The sequence below is a fragment of the Mobula hypostoma genome, chromosome 26 (assembly GCF_963921235.1).
Source record: "Mobula hypostoma chromosome 26, sMobHyp1.1, whole genome shotgun sequence".
Taxonomy (NCBI): Eukaryota; Metazoa; Chordata; class Chondrichthyes; order Myliobatiformes; family Myliobatidae; genus Mobula; species Mobula hypostoma.
The window spans coordinates 25674526-25701691 of record NC_086122.1 but is presented as its reverse complement, the minus strand read 5'-3'; the positions used below and the strand labels follow the sequence as shown (position 1 = coordinate 25701691).

Sequence of the window (27166 nt, the reverse complement as noted above, 5' to 3'; positions counted from 1 at the left end):
CTCTAGTATTTACCCAATAGTAATCTGCCTTGCAGGAATCAGAAATAAAATCTAAAAAACTAACTCTGTTTCACTCCTCACAAGCACAGCCCTGCCCTGTAAGTAATCCAGCATTTTCTGTCTTGTACCAGCGTCTGTGGAGAGCACTTCTGGCAAAGATTTTCTTGTGACTATGTTCGCCACAGGTGAGTTACTGGATGCCCTACAAGCTCGCTAACGTTATGCCTTTCTTAAAGAGGGCTGCAAGGTCAAGTCCAGGAACTATGGGCTGGTGAGACCAGCATCGGTGGTGCTGGAGAGAATTCTGAGAGACAGGATTTATCTGCATTTGGGAAGGCACGATTCGGGGTAGTCGGCATGGCTTTTTGCGTGGGAGGTGAGGTCAGAGCTGTATTGTATCCCAGCTGTCTAGATACGCAAGCCTGGGCAGTACGATATGGAGAGCAAGCTGTTGCCCGTGTAGCAAGCTCCCCCTCTTCACGCATCTGATGAACCCAAAGGAACGGCAGAAACCGATACAGTTTGGTACTGGCAGCATTACAAGAGTTGCCAGTCAGCTTTGAACTCAGTGTAGGACTGTCTTAGGGCAGCTCCAGATTTCTCCCTCAGGTTTACTCCTGAAGCCTCCCCTATGAGTGGATCTAGTTGCAAGGCAGCGGAAGTTTGAGATCAGAGTTTCCCTACTTCTAGGCAAGGACGCCCCTTTAGAACAGAGGTAAGGAAGAATTTCTTTAGCCAGAGGGTGGTGACTAAGTGAAATTCATTGCCAAAGATGGCTCAGGAGGGCGAATCATTGGGTATATTTAAAGTGAAACTCGATGGGTTCTTGATTAGCAAGGGCACCAGAGGTTACGGGGAGAATGGGGTTGAGAGGGATAGTAAATCAGCCATGATGGAAGGATGGAGCAGACTTGATGGGCTGAATGGCATAATTCTGTTTCTATGTCATACGGTCTTATGGGAATGTGTGGGCACGTGGCCAAGTGGTTAAGGCATTGGACTAGCGACCTGAAAGTCGTGAGTTTGAGCCCCCACCAAGGCAACGTGTTGTATCCTTGAGCAAGGCACTTAACCACACATCGCTCTGCGACGACACTGGTGCCAAGCTGTATGGGTCCTAATGCCCTTCCCTTGGACAACATTGGTATCGTGGAGAGGGGAGACTTGCAGCACGGGCAACTGCTGGTCTTCCATACAACCTTGCCCAGGCCTGTACCCTGGAGAGTGAAGACTTTCCAGGTGTAGGTCCATGGTCTCGCAAGACTAATGGATGCCTTTACTTTTCTTTATTCCAAAATGAGTTTGAAGTAGATGTGGTTAAATGTAGAGAGAGAGAGGCTGTGACATGATAAAGTACAATGGCAGAAACGCCCCAGGAGAGAGTCTAACCACTGTGACTTCTGAGGACAGCACAGTAGCACGGCTCACTAAGGTGCTTCCTTCTAACTCCAGCAGCCTGGGTCCAATCCTGACCTCTGGTGCTCACCGCTTGTTTCCTCGGTGAACTCTCTGGGTATTCCCTGGGTCCTCGCTTCCTCTTGTCAATAATGTATGGGCTGGTAGTTTAACTGGGCGCCGTAAATTGCCTCCGGTGTGCTGATGAGTCACTGAATCCAGGGGGTGGGAAGGGGGAAGCTCACAGGAACGTGGGGAGAATTAACTGGCTTAGAGAAGGATCAGCATGAAAGGAGGGAGGTTAATGGCTAGTGCGGACAAATGGACTTGACTACATGAATGAGGAGTTTCTAAGACTCCATATACAGGACATGTGGGAGAATATAATGAGATTGGTGTCGGATTAGTGTGAATAGACATTGGGATTCTGGAAGAAGACGGCACCAGTAAACAATGCTGCCAGAGGCAACATCCTCCCGATGGTCCACGAAACTGCTTCTTTCACTTTTACATCTTCTCTTTTCAAATGTGCGTATCTCTCGGTTCGGCTAGCGGATTAATCTAGGGGAAGACAGCCCTTGGCCCGGCCAAACTTAAGAAATCTCGTTTGGGTGGATGCTGCGCGATGTGTCCCCTGTTTCAAATTAGTACCACAGAAATAACAAACAGTACACAATACGCGATTAAACGATTGAGCTTTATAATTCTTAATTTGACTATATGGTTAGTAAAGAAACAAAAAAAAGAACAGGGCCCATTCTCGTGAAACAGTCCAATGCGCAACGTTGGAGCTCATTGATAAGGCCATTCATCCACCATCGACCTCCTCCAATCATCACTAACCTTCGGACCCTCGCTCCAAGTTCACTCCGCCCAGCAGTCTACCAACTCTCTCCATTTCCGTCTTCTCTCCTCATCTCTCCCCGGGAAAAGACCGCAAAATCCCTGCTCCCAGACCCACACGAAAGAACAACATCCGTCTCAGTGGATAGCCCTCATTCCAAAGCCCCGTTATCTCTAGTCATGACCCAAACATTGCTGCTACAGAGAAACCATTACATTAGCAGTGAAACCTTACAGTGTGTTACATGTGTTTCTGGTACTCTTCAAGCCCATGATCTGCAGTTTGATGGTGTGTTTTTGGGCCAAATGTGTGATCTGGTGGTTTGCTGTCTTTGAGGTGAGCAGCCTCCATGGATGCCAGCCCACGTTTGACTCTACCTCTCGCCGATCTAGCTGATTAAAGCATCGAGGAAGATCAAAAACATCGAGGCAAGTGCGGAAGGTGAGTGAGTATTCAGCACCGTCTACCAGCCTCTCACTCGCTGCTTCTGGAGGAAGGTGCCTGTGTGTGACGGTCTCTCTCTCTCTCCTTCCCATAGTCATGGTCATACTTTATTGATCCCGGGGGAAATTGGTTTTCGTTACAGTTGCACCATAAATAATTAAGTAGTAATAAAACCATAAATAGTTAAATAGTAATATGTAAATTATGCCAGGAAATAAGTCCAGGACCAGCCTATTGGCTCAGGGTGTCTAACCCTCCAAGGGAGGAGTTGTAAGGTTTGATGGCCACAGGCAGGAATGACTTCCTATGATGCTCTGTGCTGCATCTCGGAGGAATGAGTCTCTGGCTGAATGTACTCCTGTGCCCACCCAGTACATTATGTAGTGGATGGGAAACATTGTCTGAGATGGCATGAAACTTGGACAGCATCCTCTTTTCAGACACCACCGTGAGAGAGTCCAGTTCCATCCCCACAACATCACTGGCCTTACAGATGAGTTTGTTGATTCTGTTGGTGTCTGCTACCGTCAGCCTGCTGCCCCAGCACACAACAGCAAACATGATCGCACTGGCCACCACAGACTCGTGGAGTCCAGTTCCATCCCCACAACGTCACTGGCCACCGGCCTTACGGATGAAGGCCAGTGATGCAGCTTGCTGTTCCCTGCGTTCAAATTCTCTCTCTCTTTCCCTTGGTGCCGTCGAAGGGTGGTGCCGGAGCAAGGTTTAATCAGCGCGGTTTGTGGATTGCACTGTAGTTCGCGGTATGATGTGTTCCTGGTTTCTGGTCACTCCTTTTTCTGTTGCTATTTTGGGCGACTTCGAATCGGTGCAGCTGGCAGATAATGGGACCCGCTCTCGGGGCCTCAGCACCGGCTGCTTTTCGACAGGCCAGGGACGCGGCCTGGAAGATTAGCGTGCCTTCAGGGGGCCGGATTTTCGTGGCTCTGGAGGCAGGCGGATCCAAGGCTGGTGCTGCTGACCGATGTGTCTTGGGAGCATGTGGAAGATTGGAAGCATTGGCTGCTGGCTGTGTGCCCTGAGACTTGAGTTCTCTGGGCACAGAGCTCGGAAAAAGCGACGCAACAGACTCCTAACGCCATAAATCGGCGATTTGCTTGTTATGTCTCCCCTCTCGCTGTGAAATGGGGACAACTCTTTTTCCCTTATTAAGAGAGAGAGAGCCTGTGGTATGTCGAATACCGGGTGAACGAGTAGTCTTTGGAGTACTGCAAGTCTGTGTCTTTATTGATGCTTTGCTGCATGCTTGAGTGCTCGGTGGGGGGTGCTGATGGGGGAGGGGGGCCATTGCTTTGCTGCTGCTTATGCATGGGAGGGGGAGCTGGGGGGGCTTTGGGGTTCTAGCATTTAACTGTCATTCATTCTTTGGGGCACTCCTCTGTTTTCGTGGATGTTTGCAAAGAAAAAGAATTTCAGGATGTATACATTTCTCTGACATTAAATGCACCTATTGAAACCTAATGAACACTGAGCTGAACTGAATATGGAATCTTTTGTTTCTGTGTTTTCGTTCGTTTTTTTGGTTGCCGTTTGTGCGATTTGTTTTTTTTGCGTGCGTGTGTGTGTGTATGTATGTGGGGGGGGAGGGGTTGATGTTTTTCTGTGGATGGGTTCCATGGTGTTTTTTCGTTTTGTGGCTGTCTGTGAGGAAGATGAATCTCAGGGTTGTATACTGCATACACACTTTGATAATAAATGTTCTTGGAATCTTTGAATTCTTTGAACTTTGAATGGGTGCGTCGTGGTCAGAGCAGACTCAACAAGCTGGATGGAACGTCTGTGTGTCGTACGAACCTATAAATCATAACAACTTTCTTAATCAGTGTTTCCAATTTAATGTGGCGTGAATTACAGGACCTAATTCTGGGCAATACTGTGAGCTGAGCTGGCTGAAGGCATTTGAATAGACACTGCTTTTATATGGACAGGTTTCGAGCAATTGATGAAAAGGATCTGTTACAGTCAAATGTAAAATTACTGAACAGCTGAGCAATTCACTATCAACATGGCATAAACAGAGCTGGTCTGGCGTTGGGGGAGATGTTGAGGGGTTGGGTCGGAATAAGTAAAATGAACAGCACATCAGTTACTGAGCGACGAAAGGCCTTCAATATGTTTCAGGTATATGTACATATGATAAGAGATAAAATACACAAGTTTTCTTCTAAACATAGAAATACAAAAGGTAGAGACTCCAGTGATCCAAGAAATGAAGAATGTGATGAGTTTAAGGATTAAGGTGGACGTTGAGGGGATGTTTCTAGTAGTGGGGGTGTCTAGGAGCAAAGAATACAGCCTCAGAATAGGACGTCTCTTTAGAACGGGAGATGAGGAGGAATTTGTTTAGCCAGGGAGTGGTGAGTCTGTGGAATTCATTGCCACAGATGGCTTTGGAGACCAAGTTATTGGGTATATTTTAAATGGTGGTTGTTAGATTCTTGATTAGTAAGGATGTAAAACGTTACAGGGAGAAGGCAGGAAAATGGGGTTGAGAGGGATAATAAATCAGTCATGATGGAATGGCAGAGCGAACTCAACGGGCCGAATGGCTTAATTCTGCTCTTAGATCTTATGGTCTAAAGCTAAGTGGACAATGTAGAAAATATAGGGGACTCTTTTACAAAAAAAAAGTATAAGAGGGCCGAAGAGAAAGAAAATATTGATTTGCTACTAATAGAAATCAAAACATTGCTTATTTCTGCCACATTTCAGCATGGCCTCCAACAATTGAAATTGGTGATTGACTTGGCAAAGTCAAGTAAAATAGAACAGAGATTCAGTAAAATAATTGCTAAACTCAAGAAAAAATGTGCAGCTTGGGAAGCTGAATACAGATGTCTTGGCCATTTATCACTTGGAATTCTTTGGCTGCCTTAAAATCTCACCTGATTTACTTTGTCCTTGAAAGCAGGAGCAGTTTAGAATAAACGCGTCTCCTTCTCCATTGTGTGTGGTGGATTCAAAATTCAGAGTACCTAAATTTATTATCAAACTACGTATATGTCACTATATACTATTCTGAGATTCGATTTTCCTGCAGATATTCACAGTAGAACAAAAAATACAACAGAATCAATGAAAAACTACACACAAAGACTAGCAAACAACCAATGTGCATAACAAGACAAACAGTGCAGGTACAAAAAAATAGTAATAATAAATAAATAATACAGATAACATGAGTTGCAGAGTCCTTGAACGTAAGTACATAGTTTGTGGAATCAGTTCAAAGCCGACGTGAGTGAAGCTATCCACACTGGTTCAGGAGCCTGATGGTTGAGGGTGAACCTGGTGGTGAGGGACCTGAGGCTCCTGTACCTCCTTCCCGATGGCAGCAGTGAGAAGAGAGCATGGCCTGGATGGTGGGGGTCCCTGATGACGGATGACGCTGTCTTGTGCCAGCGCTCCTTGTAGATGTGCTCGATGTTGGGGAGGGCTTTACCTGCGACTGGGCTGAATCCACTATTTTTTATTTGTTTTTCCATATTGGGCATTGGTGGTTCCATAACAGACTGAGATGCAACCAGTCAGGATGCTCTCTACTGTGCATTTATAGAAATTTGTCAAAGTTTAAAGGACCTGCCGAACCTGCTCAAACTTCTAAGAAATTAGTGGAGCAATCGCACCTTCTTTGTAAGGGCACCTTTCTCCCAGGTGACCCTCAGTATTGTATAAGAAACCAACTAATGTACTCTGGCCCATACTGCCCTCACACAACCAACAATTTAAAACAAAACATTGATATTGGCAGTGCAATTATAAAGAAACCAAGTGTTGCCCGAAACACAAGTTCTCAAGGAGCAGTGGAGCCATTAAATATTTAATATTTACTGAGGCGAGACAGAGGAACAAGCCAATGTTTGACTGACTTGGCACTGGGCCGAATTGGAAAGGTTGGGTTTGGGCTGAATCGTGGCCTGAGAGCGGATCAAAGCAGCAGGGCCCAGGTCCGGGAGCGAGGAATGATCCGCTCTTTTTCAAAAGGTCAGGGTGTCGGGGCCAGAGGCAAGGGACGGGTCAGGGTTCAGCACACTGCTCTGTGAGGTTTGCTTGTCCCTGCGCTGAACTGAGGCTGCGGCCTACAATGAACAAGCTCCTGTTTTGGCTGTGGCTGGGATCTAGCATTGCCAACTGTCCCGTATTAGCTGGGACATCCCGTATATTGGGCTGAATTGGTTTGTCGCATACGGGACCGCCCTTGTCCCATATTTCCCCCGCTAAGGTAGAGCGATCCTATGAAACCGTTCGTAAGCCGAAATGGCGTAAAGTGAAGAAGCAATTACCATTAATTTATATGAGAAAAATTTTTGAGCCTTCCCAGACCCAAAAAATAACCTACCAAATCCTACCAAATAACATATAAAACCTAAAATAACACTAACACATAGTAAAAGCAGAATCGGGAAGATTAAGCCAAAACTGATTTGTAGGAAAAAATCGGCACGTCACGCATGCGCACACAGGTGCCCGCGCAAGACTTCATGGTCATGGTAGTCTTTCTCGGGGTAAACACAAGTGTCCCGTATTTGACTGCTACTTTTGTCCCTTATTTGGGAGTGAGAAAGTTGGCAACCCTACTGTCATCTCACTTTCATGAACTTCAGTTCTGAATGTTAATTGCTTACTTTTATTGTTTCTTTTGCCATGCATAATGGGTGTTTGATAATCTTCCTTTTTTAATGGGTACTACTGGGTTTCTTTGTTCTGTGGCTGCCTGTAAGGAGACAAAACTCAAGGTTGTATAGAGTGTACATACTTTGATAATAAATGTACTTTAATTTTTGAACTTCACATTTTGGGCGGCTCTTTCTAGCAGCTTCATATGGCAAGGAGTGGAAGTCTACGTACGAGAGGACAAAGGACTTGTTGATCCTGCGGTGCTGGGCAGTCAGATCTGGAGCTGGCAGAAGGTCAATAAAATGCTGAGGGAGACACTGTTTCGATTACTTTGGATCACCGAACCAGGACTGGTAAGGCGTTGCGCATGTTTTCTTTCAGAAGGTAACAATCAATTTTCACAAGCATCTAAATCAGGGAATCATTGAGAGCATGGAGATGAAAGCTGCAGTGGGTCAGGAGTTCATATTTGTGGTTGGAATGAGTGCCAGGCCAGCATGTTTTCCCTCTTCTGAAAGAAAATCCCAAAGTCCATCACCTGCTCATTAAAATGGAAGTCAGATTTTGCTGCTCCATGTGCAAGTCCACCATTGGGGTTAGCAAAGTCTCCACATATTATTAATGTGGAGTATGTCTGCATTGTACCAACTTCCTTGCTGTCCCAATAAACCTCACTGCAATTCTACTACAAGAGCAAAGCTCAAATAGACTCTTTCTTTTGACCGCTACGCCGCTGGCATTTAGGACAGCAATGACGGTCCTCCATCTCTGATGGTGATCAGGTCTTCCTTCATTGTGTCAGTAGCTTCTCTCAGTTTTCACTGCTGTCAGTCGTGCAAGTCCCAGGTGGAGACTCAGGAATACCGTCGTACTCAGATGTAGGATTCTTCATTCTTCACTCTTCAGTTTAATGTGGATAAATGTGAGGTTATCCACTTTGGTGGTAAGAACAGGAAGGCAGATTACTATCTGAATGGTGTCAAGTTAGGAAAAAGGGAAGCACAACGAGATCTAGGTGTCCTTGTTCATCAGTCACTGAAAGCAAGCATGCAGGTACAGCAGGCTGTGAAGAAAGCTAATGGCATGCTGGCCTTCATAACAAGAGGAATTGAGTGTAGGAGCAAAGAGGTCCTTCTGCAGTTGTACAGGGCCCTGGTGAGACCACACCTGGAGTACTGTGTGCAGTTTTGGTTTCCAAATTTGAGGAAGGACATTCTAGCTATTGAGGGAGTGCAGCGTAGGTTCACGAGGTTAATTCCCGGGATGGCGGGACTGTCATATGTTGAAAGATTGGAGCAACTGGGGTTGTATACACTGGAATTTAGAAGCATGAGAGGGGATCTGATTGAAACATATAAGATTATTAAGGGATTGGACACACTAGAGGCAGGAAACATGTTCCCGATGTTGGGGGGGTCCAGCACCAGAGGCCACAGTTTAAGAATAAGGGGTAGGCCATTTAGAACGGAGTTGAGGAAAAACTTTTTCACACAGAGGGTTGTGGTTCTGTGGAATGCTCTGCCTCAGAAGGCAGTGGAGGCCAATTCTCCGGATCCTTTCAAAAAAGAGTTAGATAGAGCTCTTAAAGATAGTGGAGTGAAGGGATATGGGGAGAAGGCAGGAAAAGGGTATTGATTGTGGATGATCAGCCATGATTACCGTGAATGGTGGTGCTGGCTCGAAGGGCTGAATGGCCTACTCCTGCACCTATTGTCTATTGCTGTTTCCATAGCAATTTTGTTTTACCAGTCAGGGTTGTTAGCCCTGAGCTGAACCCTCGCACCCTCGAACCTGGAGAATCGGTGGACTGTTGTGTGGGCTACTGCACTCAATTTCCATTTTCTACAAAAAAAAATTGTAGCAAGCATCTCGTCATTGGATAACCTGATGTCAGCAGTCATCCCAAACCTGCGTTTCCTCTCCAGTTTTGAGATAAATGTCTGCTTTCCTAGTGATAAAGGACCTATGTTGGGCAGTTTGTGACGTGTCTGACAAACCAGTACTCTATGTCCCAGCCCAATGGATGTAACAGGATTACTTTTCATTCTCTTTCACCACTGTCCACCAGGAAACTATGCAGTTTTCAGTAATATTTATATTTATTACAAATTATTATAATCTGCACTTTGCACATTCAGATGGAGGTGTAACGTAAAGATTTTTACTCCTCACCTATGGGTAGGATGTAAGAAATAAAGTCAATTGAATTTAATTCAGTAAGACCTATGCCTTGTATATTGTATCTATAACCTTTTAAACAAAGGTTTACATCCTCACAAAATAGGCTTCTGACATGGGGGTTCTGAACTGCAACAAACTGCTTGCCGCATGTATGACAGGAATAAATTACACTGGGGGTTGGAATAATAGAAGAATGCTGAAAAATACCTTTCATTCTTTCCAGCATATGCTCAAATAACTGTCTTCATGATAAAGTATGTTTTCAATTGAACCTTTAGTGACAACATCTGTAACAAAAGGCTTTTATTGCCTTAAAACATGGGATATATCATTGGGAAGAAATAGGACGACCTCCTTGTTATTAAAGGATCTTTGGCATGTGTTGTGCATTTAATATGCACTGCCAGGGATGACTTACAGCGGACTGAAAAGCTTGAGCATGTAGATATTAAGAAAGAGGATGTGCTGGAGCTTTTGGAAAGCATCAAGTTGGATAAGTCACCAGGACCGGAAGAGATGTACCGCAGGCTACTGTGGGAGGTGAGGGAGGAGATTACTGAGCCTCTGGTGATGATCTTTGCATCATCAAGGGGACAGGAGAGGTTCTGGAGGATTGGAGGGTTGTGGATGTTGTTCTATTATTCAAGAAAGGGAGTAGAGATAGCCCAGGAAATTATAGACCAGTGAGTCTTACTTCAGTGGTTGGTAAGTTGAGAAGATCCTGAGAGGCCGGATTTATGAACATTTGGAGAGGCATAATATGATTAGGAATAGTCAGCATGGCTTTGTCAAAGGCAGGTAGCGCCTAATGAACCTGACTGAATTTTTTGAGGATGTGACTAAACACATTGATGAAGGCAGAGCTGTAGGTGTAGTGTATATGGAATTCAGCAAGGCATTTGACAAGGTACCCCATGCAAAGCTTATTGAGAAAGTAAGGAGGCATGGGATCCAAGCAGACATCGCTTTGTGGATCCAGAACTGGCTTGCCCACAGAAGACAAAGAGTGGTTGTTGACAGGTCATATTCTGCTGGAGGTCGGTGACCAGTGGTGTGCCTCAGGGATATGTTCTGGGACCCCTACTCTTCGTGATTTTTATAAATGACCTGGATGAGGAAGTGGAGGGATGGGTTAGAAAATTTGCTGATGACACAAAGATTGGGGGTGTTGCAGATATTGTGGAGGGCTGTCAGAGGTTACAGCAGGACATTGATAGGATGCAAAACTGGGCTGAGAAGTGGCAGATGGAGTCCAAGCCAGATAAGTGAGAGGTGGTTCATTTTGATAGGTCAAATATGATGGCAGAATATAGCATTAATGGTAAGACTGTTGGCAGTGTGGAGGATCAGAGGGATCTTGGGGTCCGAGTCTATAGGACACTCAAAGCTGCTGCGCAGGTTGACTCTGAGGTTAAGACAGTATATGGTGCATTGGCCTTCATCAATCATGGGACTGAGTTTAGGAGCCGAGAAGTAATGTTGCAGCTATATGGGATCCTGGTCAAACCCCACTTGGAGTACTGTGCTCAATTCTGGTCGCCTCACTACAGGAAGGATGTGGAAACCACAGACAGTGTGCAGAGGAGATTTACAAGGATGTTGCCTGGATTGGGGAGCATGCCTTATGAGAATAGGTTGAGTGAACTTGCCTTTTTCCTTAGAGCAATGGAGGATGAGAGGTGACCCGATAGAGGTGTATAAGATGATGAGAGGCTTTGATCATGTGGATAGTCAGAGGCTTTTTCCCGGGGCTGAAATGGCTAGCATGAGAGGACAGTTTTAAGGTGCTTGGGAGTAGGTACAGAGGAGATGTCAGGGGTAAGTTTTTTACACAGAGAGTGGTGAGTGCGTGGAATGGGCTGCCGGAGACTGTGGTGGAGGTGGATACAATAGGGTCTTTTAAGAGACTCCTGGACAGGTACATGGAGCTCAGAAAACTAGAGGGCTATAGGTAACCCTAGGCAATTTCTAAGGTAAGGACATGTTTGGCACAGCTTTGTGGGCTGATGGACCTGTATTGTGCTCTAGGTTTTCTATGCTTCTATGTTTCTAATATTTCAATAATATTTGAGTGATGCTGTGTATATATATATTGGTTGATTAAGCATTCTTATTCATTTAAATAATTAATTATGAATTATATGTAAAAATATGCTAACAGAATACGTCATCACGTTACCATGTGATATGTGTGTGGTTCGCTTCCAGTAAAGACAAAGCTACACCTGTACATTGGATTCCCCGTGTCTTCCTCGAATTAGTTTAATGTTTTGAAGTTATGAAGTATGACAGTGGGGAATGATGCCTTGCAGTAAAAGATGAGGTACCTGATCCAGACTGCCAGATCTTCCGGCAGAATTAAGAGCGATCGGCCTTTCTTTGGGAGTTGGGAATATTACCAGCAAGTTTTAGATCAATTCATAATCCTCGACAGACAAGCTAGTCCTGGCTGGGCAAGCATCAGAAATGCTTATCTTCCAGTACTTCTCCTCTGTACATGTAGGAATGCAGACCGGCTTATAAGCATAGATTAAAGCACTTTGAACTGAAAGAATGATGCAACTACTTGAAGATGAAGTCACTTTGACCCTTGATTAAAGTAATCAATAAAAGTGGAGGTAAATTCACTTAAGCTCCCATAGTTCTGCTGAGGTTGGAGCTTCACAAAATTTTACCATTTGGGCTTTTTTACTGCACGATGGGATAGTGAGGTGTGTGGGAGTATTTGTGCTTCTTTGTATTTATTTTGGATAGGCAGGTAACTGCTGAGAAGTAGATGAATTCCAGGAGTTATCATTAAGCATGACAGCGGCTATATTTCATTAGAAGTGTGAGGAGATCTGGTATGTCAACAAGAACACTCGAACATTTCTACAGATGTACCGTGGAGAGCATTCTAACTGGCTGTGTCACTGTCTGGTGTGGCGGTGGGGGTGCTATTGCCCAGGGTCGAAGTAAGCGGCAGGAAGCTGTAAACTTAATCAGTTACATTATGAGCATCAGCCTCCGTAGTATCCAGGGCAACTTCAAGGAGCGATGCCTCAAAAAGGTGGCGTCCATTATTAAGGACCCCCATCACCCAGGACATGCCTTGTTCTCATTGCTACCATCAGGGAGGAGGTACAGAAGCCTGAAGGCACACACTCAGTGATTCAGGAACAGCCTCTTCCCCTCTGCCATCCAACTTCTGAATGGATATTGAACCCATGAACACTACCTCACTACTTTGTTATTTTTATTTTTGCATTTCTATTTAATAATTCAGTTTTTTCTCTATTATTACGTATTGCATTGTACTGCTGCTGCAAAGACAATAAATTTCACGACATGTGCCGGTGATATTAAACCTGATTCTGACTCTAATTAGGCATGCCTCATACCTAGACTTCTGGATGGATCTGCTGACACCTGCGTGTTAAAATTACATTTCTTCTCACACCTCCATATACAGATGCACTACTATAAATAGAGAGGGTTTGGTCACTATCCTAATCCTCCCTAGTTATAGTGAACTCCTTCAATTTTGTTTCCATGGGCTAATGCTTTCTTTAAAATAAGCACAGTCCTTAGCCTAGTCCACGAATTCCACAAAATTATCTGTCAGTAGGGGAGAAAACAGCAAAATATTCTAAGTATAGACAAGCTATCTGTGAAAACGTCCAGTCTTCCTGCATTACTAGAACTTATCATTAGAGAAGTATGCATCAAGAGAGACTTTCCATTTTTAAGTCAGTGTTAAGTGCAGTAAAAGAATAGCAAATGAATATCTTGCACCCCATTTCTTTGTTATCTGGAAGACTGTACGGATTAATATGTGATCAAAACCTAAAAGAACCATTAGATTTATACTTAACAAGTCTACTGTCTCTTGTTTGGTCAATGATAGACACCAGAGGCCTACTTGAGCAGGCCCAGATTTAAAGGCCAAGGCATCACCAGACGTACATAACCTCATTCAGCAAAGGAAATGAGGGGCAGACCAGTGAAAATAAAATCCTGTTAATGGCCATTGATGCAACCGTCATGAAAGGGTTAATGTTAAAAAACTGGTTGAAAATACACACCCAAAACAGCAAAGGAAGTGGAACGGGAGCCCGTAAACGTGGTCTGTACATATCCGCTGTGCGGTGAAAAAGGCACAACAGCGCCTCTTTCACCTCAGGCGGTTGAGGAAGTTTGGTGTGGGCCCCCAAATCCTATAGAACTTTCTACAGGGGCACAATTGAGAGCATCCTGACTGGCTGCATCACTGCCTGGTATGGGAACTGTACTGCCCTCAATCGCAGGACTCTGCAGAGAGTGGTGCGGACAGCCCAGCGCATCTGTAGTTGTGAACTTCCCATGATTCAGGACATTTACAAAGGCAGGTGTGAAAAATGGGCCTGAAGGATCACTGGGGACCCGAGTCATCCCAACCACAAACTGTTCCAGCTGCTACCATCTGGGAAACGGTACCGCAGCATAAAAGCCAGGACCAACAGGCTCCAGGACAGCTTCTTCCACCAGGCCATCAGACTGATTAAACTCATGCTGATCTGAGTGTATTTCTATGTTACATTGTAGTTGTGAACGTCCCATGATTCAGGATATTTACAAAGACAGGGCACTATTATAAATTACTATGATTGCACATTTAGACGGAGACATAACGTAAAGATTTTTACTCCTCGTGTATGTGAAAGATGTAAGAAATAAAGTCAATTCAGTTCAATTCAATGCTAAAATAGGAGAGTGTTACTTCAGCTATTTATGATTATGATTATGAGGACACACACTCCTCTTTTATTGTCATTTAGTAATGCATGCATTAAGAAATGACACAATGTTTTTCCAGAATGGCCCATCTCCTATCTTTCCTGGCTCAATCAAACTTGCATGTGCCAGCCTATCCCTCGTTTGGGTCGTTAACCTCAATAATCACGTTGCATCAAACACTGTATCCACCATTAATCTGAGGGTGCAGCCTGTGGTTTAGAGCGTCCCCCCATGGGAAAAAATCAAGCTGGCCAGATTCAGCATTCTCCACACCCCCTCTTCAAATACATCTGAAAGTAAATTTTGTCATTTCTGCTCCACGTTGAATGAAGATCACACAATACACCTCAGCAACATTATTCTCTGCAGCTTGACCAACCTACTATTAATGTCCTCACCACTATTTATCACCTCTGCCTTAGGCACCTATCAGCTCATTCAAAACTCTGCTTCCTTTAATCGAGCTTGTACCTACACCTATGACCTACATTCATTCCTAGGATCAGAAGGCTTTCAATTTAAAATGTAACATCCATTCCTCCTCTTTGTTCCTGTAATCTGTTTTACAACCCAAGACCTTCCATTCCTCCAACTCCGAACTTCAGAGTTAACCTGCCTCACTTCAGCCCGATACAGAGGCCCAACCCTCCAACCTTCTATGCCCCCCTAAAATTCTCCACCTCTCCCTTTGGCTTCCATCCATCCCTCCTAATATCTCCTTTCCTTTCCTCATATTCCAGTTTTGGCTGAATATTCTTTTGTGAAGAATCTTGAGCTATTTTTCTTGTTAGTAGAGATTTACAAGTGCATGATGTTGTTGTTGTTCAGGAGGTCTGACCTGCTAACTTTGAGTAGTTGCTCAGTTGCAAACTCCTGCTGTAGACTTCATTTTGGAAAATTAAGCAAAGATCAAAATACTGTACAGTCCTGTGCAAACAGTATATAATCTATTTTATATATAGTATTAGATCTCTCTCTCTATATATATATACACACACACAACCACACTTTTGCACAATTCTGTAGTAATTTTATGTATTACACTGTACTGCTGCTGCAAAACAAAATCGAATTTCATGACATATGTGAGTGATGGTAAACCTGATTCTGATATGGGTCTTTACTGTGGACTAAGAGTGGGAAATCATGGTTGAGAAAAGGGGAGAGGGGAGGGAGTGGGAAACAGCAGAGAGACATACTGTAATGGTCAATAAACAGATTGTTTGGAATCAAATGACCTTGCCTGGTGTTTCAAGACTGGGTGCGTCTGCACCCGCGCATCCCCTATCCCTGGTACTCCTTCTCGGCCACCTGTCCCACACCCCTCCCATGGCGCTCTACCCTCGCCATTCCCAACATCCTTTACTCCTGCCAGATTTACAGACTCGCTCTCTGCTCCACATTGACAAGTACGGTATTGTGCAAAATTCTTAGATATATGTGTGTTTGTTAACTTCTGTGCAGTGCTGTACATCAAAACAATTCAATAGCCACAGTGGCAAAACATTTTAATTCCAATTCCTAATCTCATCCTGACATGTTGATTCATGGCTTCCTCTTGTGCCAAGAGGGCAACTTCAGAGTGAAGGAGCAATATCTTATATTTTGTTTGAGTAGCATCTAATCTGATGACATGAATATCAATTTCTTCTGGTATAAAAAAGTTCCCTCCTCTGGGCTCATAACTCTTCACTTCATATGCCTATCACCCCCCCCCCCGCCCACCTCCCGGGTCCCCTTTTTCCCTGGCCCACCCTCCTCTCTTATCAGATTCCTTCCTCTCCAGCCTGTTACCTTTCCCACCCGCCTGGCTTTGCCTATCACCTTCCAGCTAGCTTCCTTCCCCTACCCCCACCTTTTTATTCTGGTGGCTGCCCCCTTCCTTTTTAGTTCTGGAGGATCGCAGCCCAAAACTTCCACTGTTTGCTCATTTCCATGGATGCTGCCTGACCTACTGAGTTCCTCCTGCATTTTGTGTGTGTTGCTTTGGATTTTCAGCATCTACAGAACACCTCGTGCTTATCAATAATCAAGTCAAGTACTTTACCTTCATTACCATGTTGTCTCCCAATGGGAGGAAATATACAGATGATATTTTAAAGATTCCTCACCATCCTATGTTGTTTCATGTTGCTTAATCCGAAGCTGAGAATGGAGGATTGATGGATTAAACGAGAGCAGTCAAGAGCTTTCAGATCATTAAACCAGATCCTGCCCATATTTGAGTGCTGTGCTTGAATGTTTTCTTAGTTGTCTGAATTAATTGCAAATATATAAAGTATCATCACTACAATAGACTTTACTATTGACTATATAATCAACTGGCTACAGTCTAATGTAACTTCTTTTTAACCATTTATATAAGGCACATGCTACATTGAATGAGGCAAATATCATGACAAAGATTCTCTTGACTCCTGGCTGTACTTTAGATATCTTGCAAGCAAAAGTGCACTAAAATTTGAAGGATGAAAACCAGAACTATAATGATTGCTGGTGACTTTTCCGGTCTCTGCCTTGACATTTCTTCTCTCCTATTAATACCATCTTCCCCGCCGCTCAACCCCGAGTCAGGGTTTCAACCTGAAACATCGACATTCCCCGTCCTCCCACAGATGGTGTTTGATCCATCAAGTTCCTCCAGCAGATTATGTTTTGGTCCAGATTGAGTTCAAGAGCCACGAGGTAATGCTACAGCTTAATAAATCTCTGGTTAGACTGCACTTGGGAGTATTGGGTTCAGCTCTGGTTATCGCACTATAGGAAGAATGTGGAAGCTTTGGACAGGGTGCAGAGGAGACTTAACTGGATGCTGCCCTATATTAGAGAGCATGCCTGATGAGGATTGGCTGAGTGAGCTAGGGCTTTTCTCTTTGGAGTGAAAGAGGATGAGAGGTGACTTTGATAGAGGTGTACAAAATGTTGAGAGGCACAGATAGGTTGCACAGCTAGCACCTTTCTTCCTAGGGTGGAAATGGCCAATACGAAGGGGCATAATTTTAAGGTGACTGGACAGAAGTATGGGGAGGGCCATGTCAGAGGTAGTTTCGTCCCCACCCATTCTGAGAGCGGTAGGTGCACAAAATACACTGCCAAGGGGGTGCTAGAGGTAGATACATCAGGGACATTTAAGAGACTCTTAGATAAGCACATGAATGAAAGAAAAATGGAGGGCCATGTGTGAGGGAAGGGTTAGATTGATCTTAAAGTAGGTTAAAGGGTCGGCACAACATTGTGGTCCAAGGGCCTGTACTGTGTTGTAGTGTTCGATTGCCAGTTCTGAATGCCAATGATAGTGAGGGCACGAGAGATCGAAGATGCTGGGATCTGAAGCAGAAAACAAGCCGCTATAGGAACTCAGCAGGTCGGGCAGCACCTGTGTGGAGCAGAGATACTTGATATTTCTGGTCAATGTGGAAGGTGACCTCACTGAAACCTATCGAACGGTGAAAGGCCTTGATGGAATGGATGCGGAGAGGATGTTTCCTCTAGTGGGGGGAGTCCAAGACCAGAGGACACAGCCTCGGAATAGAGGGACATCCTTTTAGAACAGAGATGAGGAGGAATTTCTTTAGCCGGAGGGTGGTGAATCTGTGGAATTCATTGTCACAGGCAGTTGTGGAGGCCAAGTTATTTGGTATAGTTAAGGCAGAGTTTAATAGGTTCTTGATTAGTCAGGAACAAAGAGTTACAGGGAGAAGGCAAGAGATTGGGGCTGAGAGGAAAAATGGATCAGCCATGATGAAACGATGAAATGGCAGAGCAGACTCAATGGGCCAAATGGCCTAATTCTGCTCCTGTACCTTATGGACTAAAAATTTTGACCATCCCCTTGTCTCTACAGAAACTGCCTGACACAGGGCGCCCCTCACAAGGATTCCCTACAACTTATTATGCCATGGAGCCTTACCGTTAACTGAGGGGTCCATGGATTCTAGGTTGGAAACCACTGTGAGTCCAGCATTTTTTTTTTGATACCAATGACAGTATTTTTTTCCTATTCTTATTAGATTCCTGTAGATGGCACTTTATATACCAACAGCTGTAGAATCCTGCTAAACACATAAGTAATCCAAATCAGATTTTCTATATGGACATCAACATGAGGGATGTAGGCATACTTACATCTAAGAATAGTATGTGGGATCAGATAGTCACTCTTGCAGAAATCGCACAATTCTAATCCTTCTGCACTATTAATTCTAACGTATGCACCAATCTAAACAGAAACTATGTTACAGCACAGGGAGAATCTTCAATCTCTTGAATAGAGTCAGTCATAGAAAAATACAGCACAAACAGACCCTTCAGTCCATCTAATCCATGCTGAATCATTTACATTGCCTACTACCAGCGACCTGCACCGGGACCATCGTCCTCCATACCCCTACCATTCATGTACCTATCCAAGCTTCTCTTAACTGTTGAAATTGACCCGGCATCCACCACTTGCGCTGGCAGCTCATCCCACACTGTCTGCACAGTCCAACTGAATAAGTTACATAGAAACATAGAAAACCTACAGCACAATACAGGCCCTTCGGCCCATAATGCTGTGCCACACATGTACTTACTTTAGAAGTTACCTAGGGTTACCCATTGCCCTCTATTTTTCTAAACTCCATGTACCTATCCAGAAGTCTCTTAAAAGACCCTATCGTATCTGCCTCCACCACCATCACCAGCAGCCCATTCCACGCACTCACCACACACTGCGTAAATAACTTACCCTGGCATCTCCTCTGTACCTATTTCAAAGGACCTTAAAACTGTGCCCTCTCGTGCTAGCCATTTCAGCCCTGGGAAAAAGCCTCTGACTATCCACACGATCAAAGCCTCTCATCATCTTGTACACCTCTATCAGGTCACCTCTCATCCTCCGTCGCTCCAAGGAGAAAAGGCCAAGTTCACTCAACCTATTCTCATAAGGCATGCTCCCCAATTCAGGCAACATCCTTGTAAATCTCCTCTGCACTCCCTCAAGTTCCCTTTAAACTTTTCACCTTTCAAGCTTAACCCATCACCTCATGGTGTAGTTCCACCCAACTTCAGTGGAAAAAGCATGCTTGCACTTACCCTATCTATACCCTTATAATTTTGTATACTTCTATCAAATTTCCCCTCAACCTTCTACGTTCCAAGGAATAAAGTTCTAACCCATTCAATCTTTCCATATAACTTAGGCCCTCCAGACCTGGCAACATCCTTGTAAATTTTCTCTGTACTCTTTCAACCTTGTTTACATCTTTCCTGTAGGTAGGTGACCAAATCTGCTCCAAATTAGGCCTCACCAATGTCTTATACAACTTCAACGTAACATCCTATCTCCTATACCCAATACTTTGATTTATGAAGGCCAATGTGCCGAAATTTTTCTTCACGCCCCTATCTACCCGTGACACCACCTCGCTGAATTATGAATAAAGACCACCGAGACAAGTAAAGCAGTACTTAATCTTTTTTTTTAAGTTACTGCAAGCACATTTGTTTTTGAATACAAAAAATGAACGTTTGACTCATTGGTACAATTTCAATTGTGGATTCACATAGCGACATGGTCAGACTAGATATCAATAGAATATAAATACTGCTGCTCATGTAGCCCCAGTGGTCAGTTCATATGAACAAAAAGCAGCATAAAAAAGTGAGAAGGGCCTTGCTAGCAATTGCTGGTGTGGCCCACAATGACCTTCAGCTGCTATTAAAGTGTCCTTTATACTGCTTACAAGATAGCAATAGTCTTTTACAACTTGCATGTGCACTTGTTGTCATAATTATTATTTGTGTAACTTTCAGCAGGCAAAAAATGAACAATCTTAAAAATAAGTAAAACTGTACATCGCTCCATTTTTTTTCCCACTTAAATACTCCGTGAGGTATCCGTGATTCTTAACAAACACTGCAGCATTTGTCTTGCCTTTACAGCAAGTCAACTTCTCATTAAAGGGTCATTTCCTAAATGCAAGTTTTTTTTAAAAAGCAGTAGTTCAAATCTTTAATAGAACACGAACACATTTAAATTTCCTTTTTCTTTAAAAGCATTCTCACTTCCCTCTGACACAGAGGCCATGGGAACAAAACATGGATGTTTTATCTACATAAATATTCACATGAAAAAACTTTTAACTTACAAAAACAAAAAAAAACCAGAGAAAGTACAATGATAAGGCAGTATTAGACGACAATTAATCTTTTACAATGCTTAACAACAGTACTTTTTGTAGAATATTATACATCTGGTCGCACGCGCGTGTGTGGTGTGTATGTGTGTGTGTGTTGGTTTGTGTGGACTATTCCACAGCTTCACTTGTATTATCTTCTGGTGCCTGTGGTTTTTGGGGTCGTGGTTTTCTTTGAGGGTGTTGGGATCTTTGAAGGTTTTGTGGAACCCCTTCGCGAACTTGCTTGGGATCCTCCTGTGCTGGATTCGGAAATATCTGAACACATTGATTGCGTCTCCAGGACATCAAAATCAGAAGCGTCGCTGCCTCGCCGACTGTTTGCTCTGCTACCGGCACGACTTCCTGCCCGACTTGTCGGCCTGCTTGGTGTCCTTTTGGAATCTACAGGGACGTTTAAAAAAAGTGTTATTCTGGGGAACAGCCACACACAGTTTTAAGCAAGATGCCACGAAGTCAATTCAAGTCAAGTTGATTGTCATTTAACTATAGACATGTACACCATCAAATGAGATGATTCTCCAGACCAGGGTGTAAAGCACAGTAGTATACATAACACACAATAACTTAGGAAAGTAAGGATAAAATCTATAGATAAATTATGCATAAATAAAGTGCATCAATTAAATATTGTCAGGTACAGAACAAATTAACCAGTGATACTTTGAATATGATGCGGCTGGGAGTTCAGAAGCCTAATGGCCTGAGGGAGGGAACTGTTTCATATCCTGGCCATTTACGCCTCAGAGTCTCCTGCCTGATGGTAGAAAGTCAAACAAACAGCCTGCTAGATGAACAGGTGGGATTCTTGATAATACTAAGGACCCTGCGTATGGAACGCTCATGATAAATGTCCCCGATGGATGGTAAGGAGACCCCTATGATCTTCTCAGCTGTTCTCACAGTCTTTTGTAGGGACTTCTGGTCTGATGCTCAGCTGCTCCCACACCAGACGGAGATGTAACTTGTCAGGACGCTCTGAATGGTGCTCTTGTAAAATTCATTTAAGGTTGGGAGAGGGTGTGGAGGCAGCCTCGCTTACCTCAATCTCCTTCGGAACTGATAATCTTTCCCCAAAAAGTGATCTTCGCTGTGGGATTTTATTTTGATGCAGAAAGTGAGACAATATAAATCCTTTTGTGTGCCCCTTTCCGAAACTTTACCAACCATTTGTAAAATGTGAACTTGCAACTTTGGAGTTGGGTTATGAACTGCGATTGCCCTTATTAGACTCACAAATAAACAAACACATTTCCTGCAGGAAAAATCTAGCTTGTGATTGGGACAAAGCCTGCTAATTTACTTTCTATTCAATTCAAAGATGTAAATGTCAAATTAGTTATGTGCATAATTAAAAGATACAAACCATTTGGGTTTGTAGCATCTGCTTTAACTTGTTGAATGAATTTGAGTTGTCATCTGTTTAGTATTCATGGCTCAGATGTAACAGAATTCAAAGTAAATTTATTATCGAAGTACGTGCAGTATGTGTCACCATATAGGTTCATTTCCTTGCAGGCATTCACAGTGGAACACAGAAATACAGTAGAATCAGTGAAAAATTACACACAAAGACTGACAAACAACCAATGTGAAAGGAAGATGGACTGTGCAAACAATGAATAAATAAATAATTTTGAGAACACGAGTTGTAGAGTCCACAACAGTGACCTTGTAGGTTGTGGGATCAGTTCAGAGCCGAGCATGAGTGAAGTTATCCATGCCAGTTTAGGACCCCGATGGTTGAAGGGCAATAACTGTTTCTGAATGTCGTGGTGTGGGACCTAAGGCTCCTGTGCCTCCTTCCCAATGGCAGCAGCGAGAAGACAGCGTGTCCTGGAGAGTATCGTGGAGGTATCTGGTGACAGATGCTGCTTTCTTGTGGCAGCCCTCCTTGTCGATATGCTCAGTGGCGGGGAGCAATGGAACCACAAGTGCACTATGTTTGATCTCGATCCTCTTCACGTCATCACACACCCCAGAAGAGTTGTCAAAAAGAACAATTGTGTTGAATCATCTTGTCATGAATTTTAAATTACCTAGGGGGACTGCCATCGGTTAAATCAGAGTTACCAATGAAGGATCATTGATCTGAAACTTTACCTTCTGTTTCTCTCCACAGAAGCTGCCTGTTTGGCTGAAATTTATAGCATTTGGAGTTACAATATGCAAGAATAATGATTATTCTCAACATAAAAACTCATAGCTTTGTAGGATAAAAGTTGTGGAATGAAAAAGGAAATTATAAATTAAGGGTTGGTTATGCTTTCAATGTTAAAGATTCAAAGAAATAAAAACTGCAAATAACAGTGAAATGTTATTATTTGTCAAGAGGTGCCATTTATATTTCTGACAATTTCTATGTTTGAAAATTATATTTTAATTAAAAGAAAAAAATCCAACGATATATTTGTGTGGGATATGAGCATGCATTTCCATTTTATTTTGAAAGTGTGCGATTATCAGAAATTTAAAGAAAATCTTTTAAAATTGCAGTAAAATGGAAAATTCTAGTTTTCTGGTTGTTCCTTTTTGGTTTCTAGTTTGGGCAATTTTGAATCGGGGTGGCCTGCAGATAATGAACACTGAGCTGAACTGAAATGTGCCTTCTAATTATGTGTTTTATATCCTGAATTTCTGCTCGTTTTCTTCTTTCTGTTGCTATTTGGATGAATTGTTTTTTTTGCGCTTGGTGTGGGGGGAGGAATTTGATGTCTTTTTTTCTTTGAACAGATTCCATGGTCCTTCCTTGTTTGTGGCCGTCTGTGGAGAAGACGAATCTCAGGGTTGTATACTGCATACATACTTCGATAATAAATGTACTTTGAATCTTTGAAATAAATTCAGGAACAGTAAATTAACAACACTTAAATCATGGAGAAACATTGAATGAAACATAGCAATACATAGGCTTAAGATTCACATTGAAAGTAAGGGGATCTCAAATCTTTCACCAGGTTTGACTGACACAGAATCTACGTGATGGGTCCTGTCTCCGGAAACCACAAGTGGAACAGAGAGGCATGTTTGTCCCTTTCTCAGTCCAGGACCTGGGAACACTGGTTTCCAGTGATCTCACTTTAAGGACCCTTTATCTTGTTATTTCATGCTCGTTACTTATTGCCGTTTATTTATATTTGCATTTGCACAGTCTGTTGTCTTCTATACTCTTGCTCTTTCACTGATCCTGTCTACAGTTACTATTCTATAGATTTGCTCAGTTTGCCCACAGGAAAAAGAATCAGGGTTGTATGAGGTGACATGTATGTAACTCTATAATAAAATCTACTTTGAACTTTACGATACATCACCTTAAATACCTTTGGATTTTATAAAATCGCAACTACAAATACCACCAAATTCATAGCAAATCACCAAAAATCATAGCACATTACACTCAAGATTATGAAACTAATGGTTCAAAGATGAAGATTCCACCTCTCTGCCATCTTAACTGTAACCAACCCTATTGACTTTTCTTTTTTAGCGTGACTTATTTTATATATATATTTCTTATTGTAATTTATGGTATATTTTATGTATTGCACCGTACTGCTGCCACAAAACAAATTTCACAGCACATGTCGGTGATAATAAGCCTGTTTCTGCTGACATCCATTTCTTCATCACCTTGGGAACTCACCAGTTTTGCTGGCCTTGGCGGCTGTAGGCACGTTTCCATTGTCCCCACTGAGTGAGACCTTGCTGGAGTGGTAGCTTGGTCGTCTGAGTTTACTTCCTTGCACGGAAGTCACCTAGTTTGAAGTACAGAAGTTTTAAAATGCCAATTGACAGACCAATGAAGAACAATAAATGCAATGTCAACAGGTTACCACATCGTTCACCGTTGATTATCGTAATTTTCCAGTCAGTTACAAATGTCTTCTTCTCAATAATACCAGAGTAGCTGGGGGGGGATGTAGAAAATTCTGGTACTGAGGATATTTTCCTTTCGTTATTTAAGGCTCCATGCGTGATTAACTTTCACTTCTTTACAAATCTGCTCTAGAGGCTGAATCTTACTGTCTGGATTATATGACATGATGAGTTTATTGTTGTCTTGACTAGGATTTTGTTAATCTATCTAGCCAAGCATATGTAATAAACCCTCAGCAACTGGAGCTTCACCTTGATGCTTATATGTCAAATAACATTAATATAAAGAACCTAAGATCTAGCCCACATACCAAATGAGAAAATAATTCAATCACACAGAATATAAACACTCATTAACATTTTCAGAAGCTAACATAAATTTCATTCTCTTCATTGGTGCCAATATTTAATGCTAATTGTCCTATCATATTAGTCCGGGAACCGAGGATTCACTTAACACTAAAGCACATTCAAGTGTCAGCTTGGCATTTAAGATATAAGATTATAGCTTGTAATTAAAAATGACACTTGTACGGTACAGAGGGAAAAGTGATTGGAAGTGGTGCTTTTTTGGATGAGGTATTAATCTCAGGCTCCATCTCCTCAAATGTGTTATGGGACCATTCAAAAGAGGAGCCAAGAGTTTTCTGGTCTCCTTCCAACTACTTTCACCAAACCAGATTACTCTCTAATTACCTATCACAGGATCATGTTTTATAAATTACAGCAAAATCCTCGTTTCAAAATGATTTACTAGCTTTGGAATGCCCTGAGCATATGATAAAGCTGCTACACGAATCTAGAAATACAGAAATCCTGGTAATATGAGGAGAAAGCATTTTATTTGGTATGTGAAACATTCAGATGATGGATATCAGGCACAAGGTCTGGAATATGACAAGCAAGCAAGCTGAAAGCAAATTCTATGACAGAGCACTGGCATATGGTAACATGAGTGCACCTGCTCCCTATTAAAAATTGGTCATAGTTTAAAAAAAATCCAATTTCACGGCACTAACACTTAAGTTCCAGTAACTCCACCAGGACAGGCAGTCACCTCCAACTCTGCTCTTTTCAGTTTCCCCCCCCTTAATGAGCTTCCCCTCATCTGTGATTTCAATCGCCTCCCAAGCAAATCTCCTCAGTATGGAACAGTTTAGACAAGGAACGCTATGAGAAAGCCTTTCCTTTTTTCCGCATTGTGGTCAAAAACAGACTGAAACCCATTCTCGAAGAAACCTAACCTGGGATTGATGGACTCTTTTGCTTAATGGTATTGGTCCATGGAATAAAAAAGGTTGGGAACTCTTGCAATAGAAGGATTATTTAAAGATTTTAATGTTATATTTCTTAATTTAGTTATAGAGAACTACAGCACATAAGCAGGGTCTTTGGCCCATCTAGTCTGTGCCGGCTTGGTCTTCTACCGAGTCCATCTACTTGCACCCGACCACAGTCCTCACAATTAACCAGGAAGCCAACTATGCAAATATTGGGAACCTACAGCTTCTTTATTACCAAAATTGTGACGTTGATTCTCCACTCTAACTATAACTAATGATTCACAGTGTAAATGTAATATGGATGGAGAACGTCCAAAGTAAGTTGACTTGGTCACTTAGGAATAATGAAAGCCCCATAAGAGGTGTAAGATGATTAAGAATGCACAGATGTAATGCCGACCACAAGTTTGAGTTAATTGATTATTTAAATTAACCAACCCAAAGCAGAAACAAGAGGAGGAGGGAGCGCCAGTTTTGGAGGCAGTATGGAGCTTTTTTTTTGCTTCATTTGGAACCAACTTTCTGGACTAATAATGCCCATTTAAAAATGAGATGTGCAACAAACAAAAGCTATGTTATCTACTTGTAAATTTTTTTTCAACTAAATTGAGGTTTTAGTTTCAGAATAAAACCTCTATTTGAAAGTATACTTTTCCTACCAAAGCTTAAGCTTAAAATATAGTTGATGCACACATTTCTGTAATTCTTGGTACTGTGAATTAAAAACATCAATGTAATTCCAAGTGTCTTTGTAGATTATCATTTATTATACATTTTGACACAATTGCTAAATATTTTCCAATAATTTCCAAACAGCGAATTTTAATTTAAACAGAGGTTAGCACACCCCTAGAGTAACCCTGAGTACAATTTTGTGGTTTATCTAGGCAGTAGATGCTGCTCACTGTTGATTACCATTGCTCTGTTATCTCATTGAGTCTTCTTACTACCTTAGTGTGCTTTATACTGTACCTCAATGCTGGGGATCTGGAACACATGTGAGTCTAGGCACTTAGAGGGAGTAGAAGCCTTACTGTTTGTCAACCAAGGTTTGTCATAACAACGTGTGAAGGTCTGGGGCGTCTGTGAGGTGGGGGAGGAAGGTAGGATGGAGTAGGAGAGGATTAGAAGCAAGATGGACATAAGATGGTAAAAGAAAAGGGGTTAAAAGGATGAGCAAATGTTAACATAAAATTAATGTTGAACAATGAAATGTTAAAAATCACCAAATAATAAACAATTAAACTGAAATATAAGAAACTTGTGCAAAAAATTCACAAATTTCAAGAACTTTATAAAACATTGAACAAGAAACCACCTTTCTTTACAAATAAAGAGACCAGACTGTTCCTGTGTTCAAAAATAATATTTACCAAAATACTGTAGCCTTTTGCCTTCCCTTTAAATCAAAATCAAATCACACATGTGGCTTTGTAAGAGTTTTTTTTAAACAAATTCTAATTAGGCGCACGTCTAATATCTCAATTGAATTTATTAAGAAAGTCTGATCCTGATTAATGAATGCTCTGTTTAAAAAAAGAGATGACAGAAGTACAGAACTTGGATTCAGA

General features: G+C 42.5%; 1 protein-coding gene and 1 long non-coding RNA gene across 27 annotated transcripts in view; one reads left to right on the top strand and one right to left on the bottom strand.

The window, feature by feature from the left end:
• The first annotated feature begins 135 nt into the window (after positions 1-135).
• LOC134338142 (uncharacterized) lies at positions 136-24057 on the top strand. Of its 3 annotated transcripts, XR_010016154.1 has the most exons (4): positions 174-185; positions 2584-2680; positions 7521-7674; positions 23170-24057. It is a non-coding gene; the product is annotated as an uncharacterized LOC134338142 (long non-coding RNA). The 3 variants fall into 3 exon arrangements; XR_010016153.1 differs by lacking the exon at positions 2584-2680 and having other exon boundaries at positions 136-185; positions 7518-7674; XR_010016152.1 differs by lacking the exon at positions 174-185 and having other exon boundaries at positions 2167-2680.
• The window catches only part of macf1a (microtubule actin crosslinking factor 1a), a 599766-nt gene continuing 589102 nt past the window's right edge, over positions 16503-27166 (bottom strand). For 7 of the 24 annotated variants that reach the window (XM_063033713.1, XM_063033717.1, XM_063033715.1 and 4 more), the window contains 3 exons: positions 26568-26678; positions 24080-24191; positions 16505-20820 (listed from right to left, as the gene is read on the bottom strand). In XM_063033713.1, coding sequence (XP_062889783.1) covers positions 20570-20820; positions 24080-24191; positions 26568-26678 — 474 coding nt within the window. In that variant the 3' untranslated portion in view covers positions 16505-20569. Of the gene's footprint in view, positions 20821-24079; positions 24192-26567; positions 26679-27166 lie in introns of all 24 variants that reach the window. The other 17 variants (XM_063033703.1, XM_063033704.1, XM_063033709.1 and 14 more) reach the window with 8 other exon arrangements.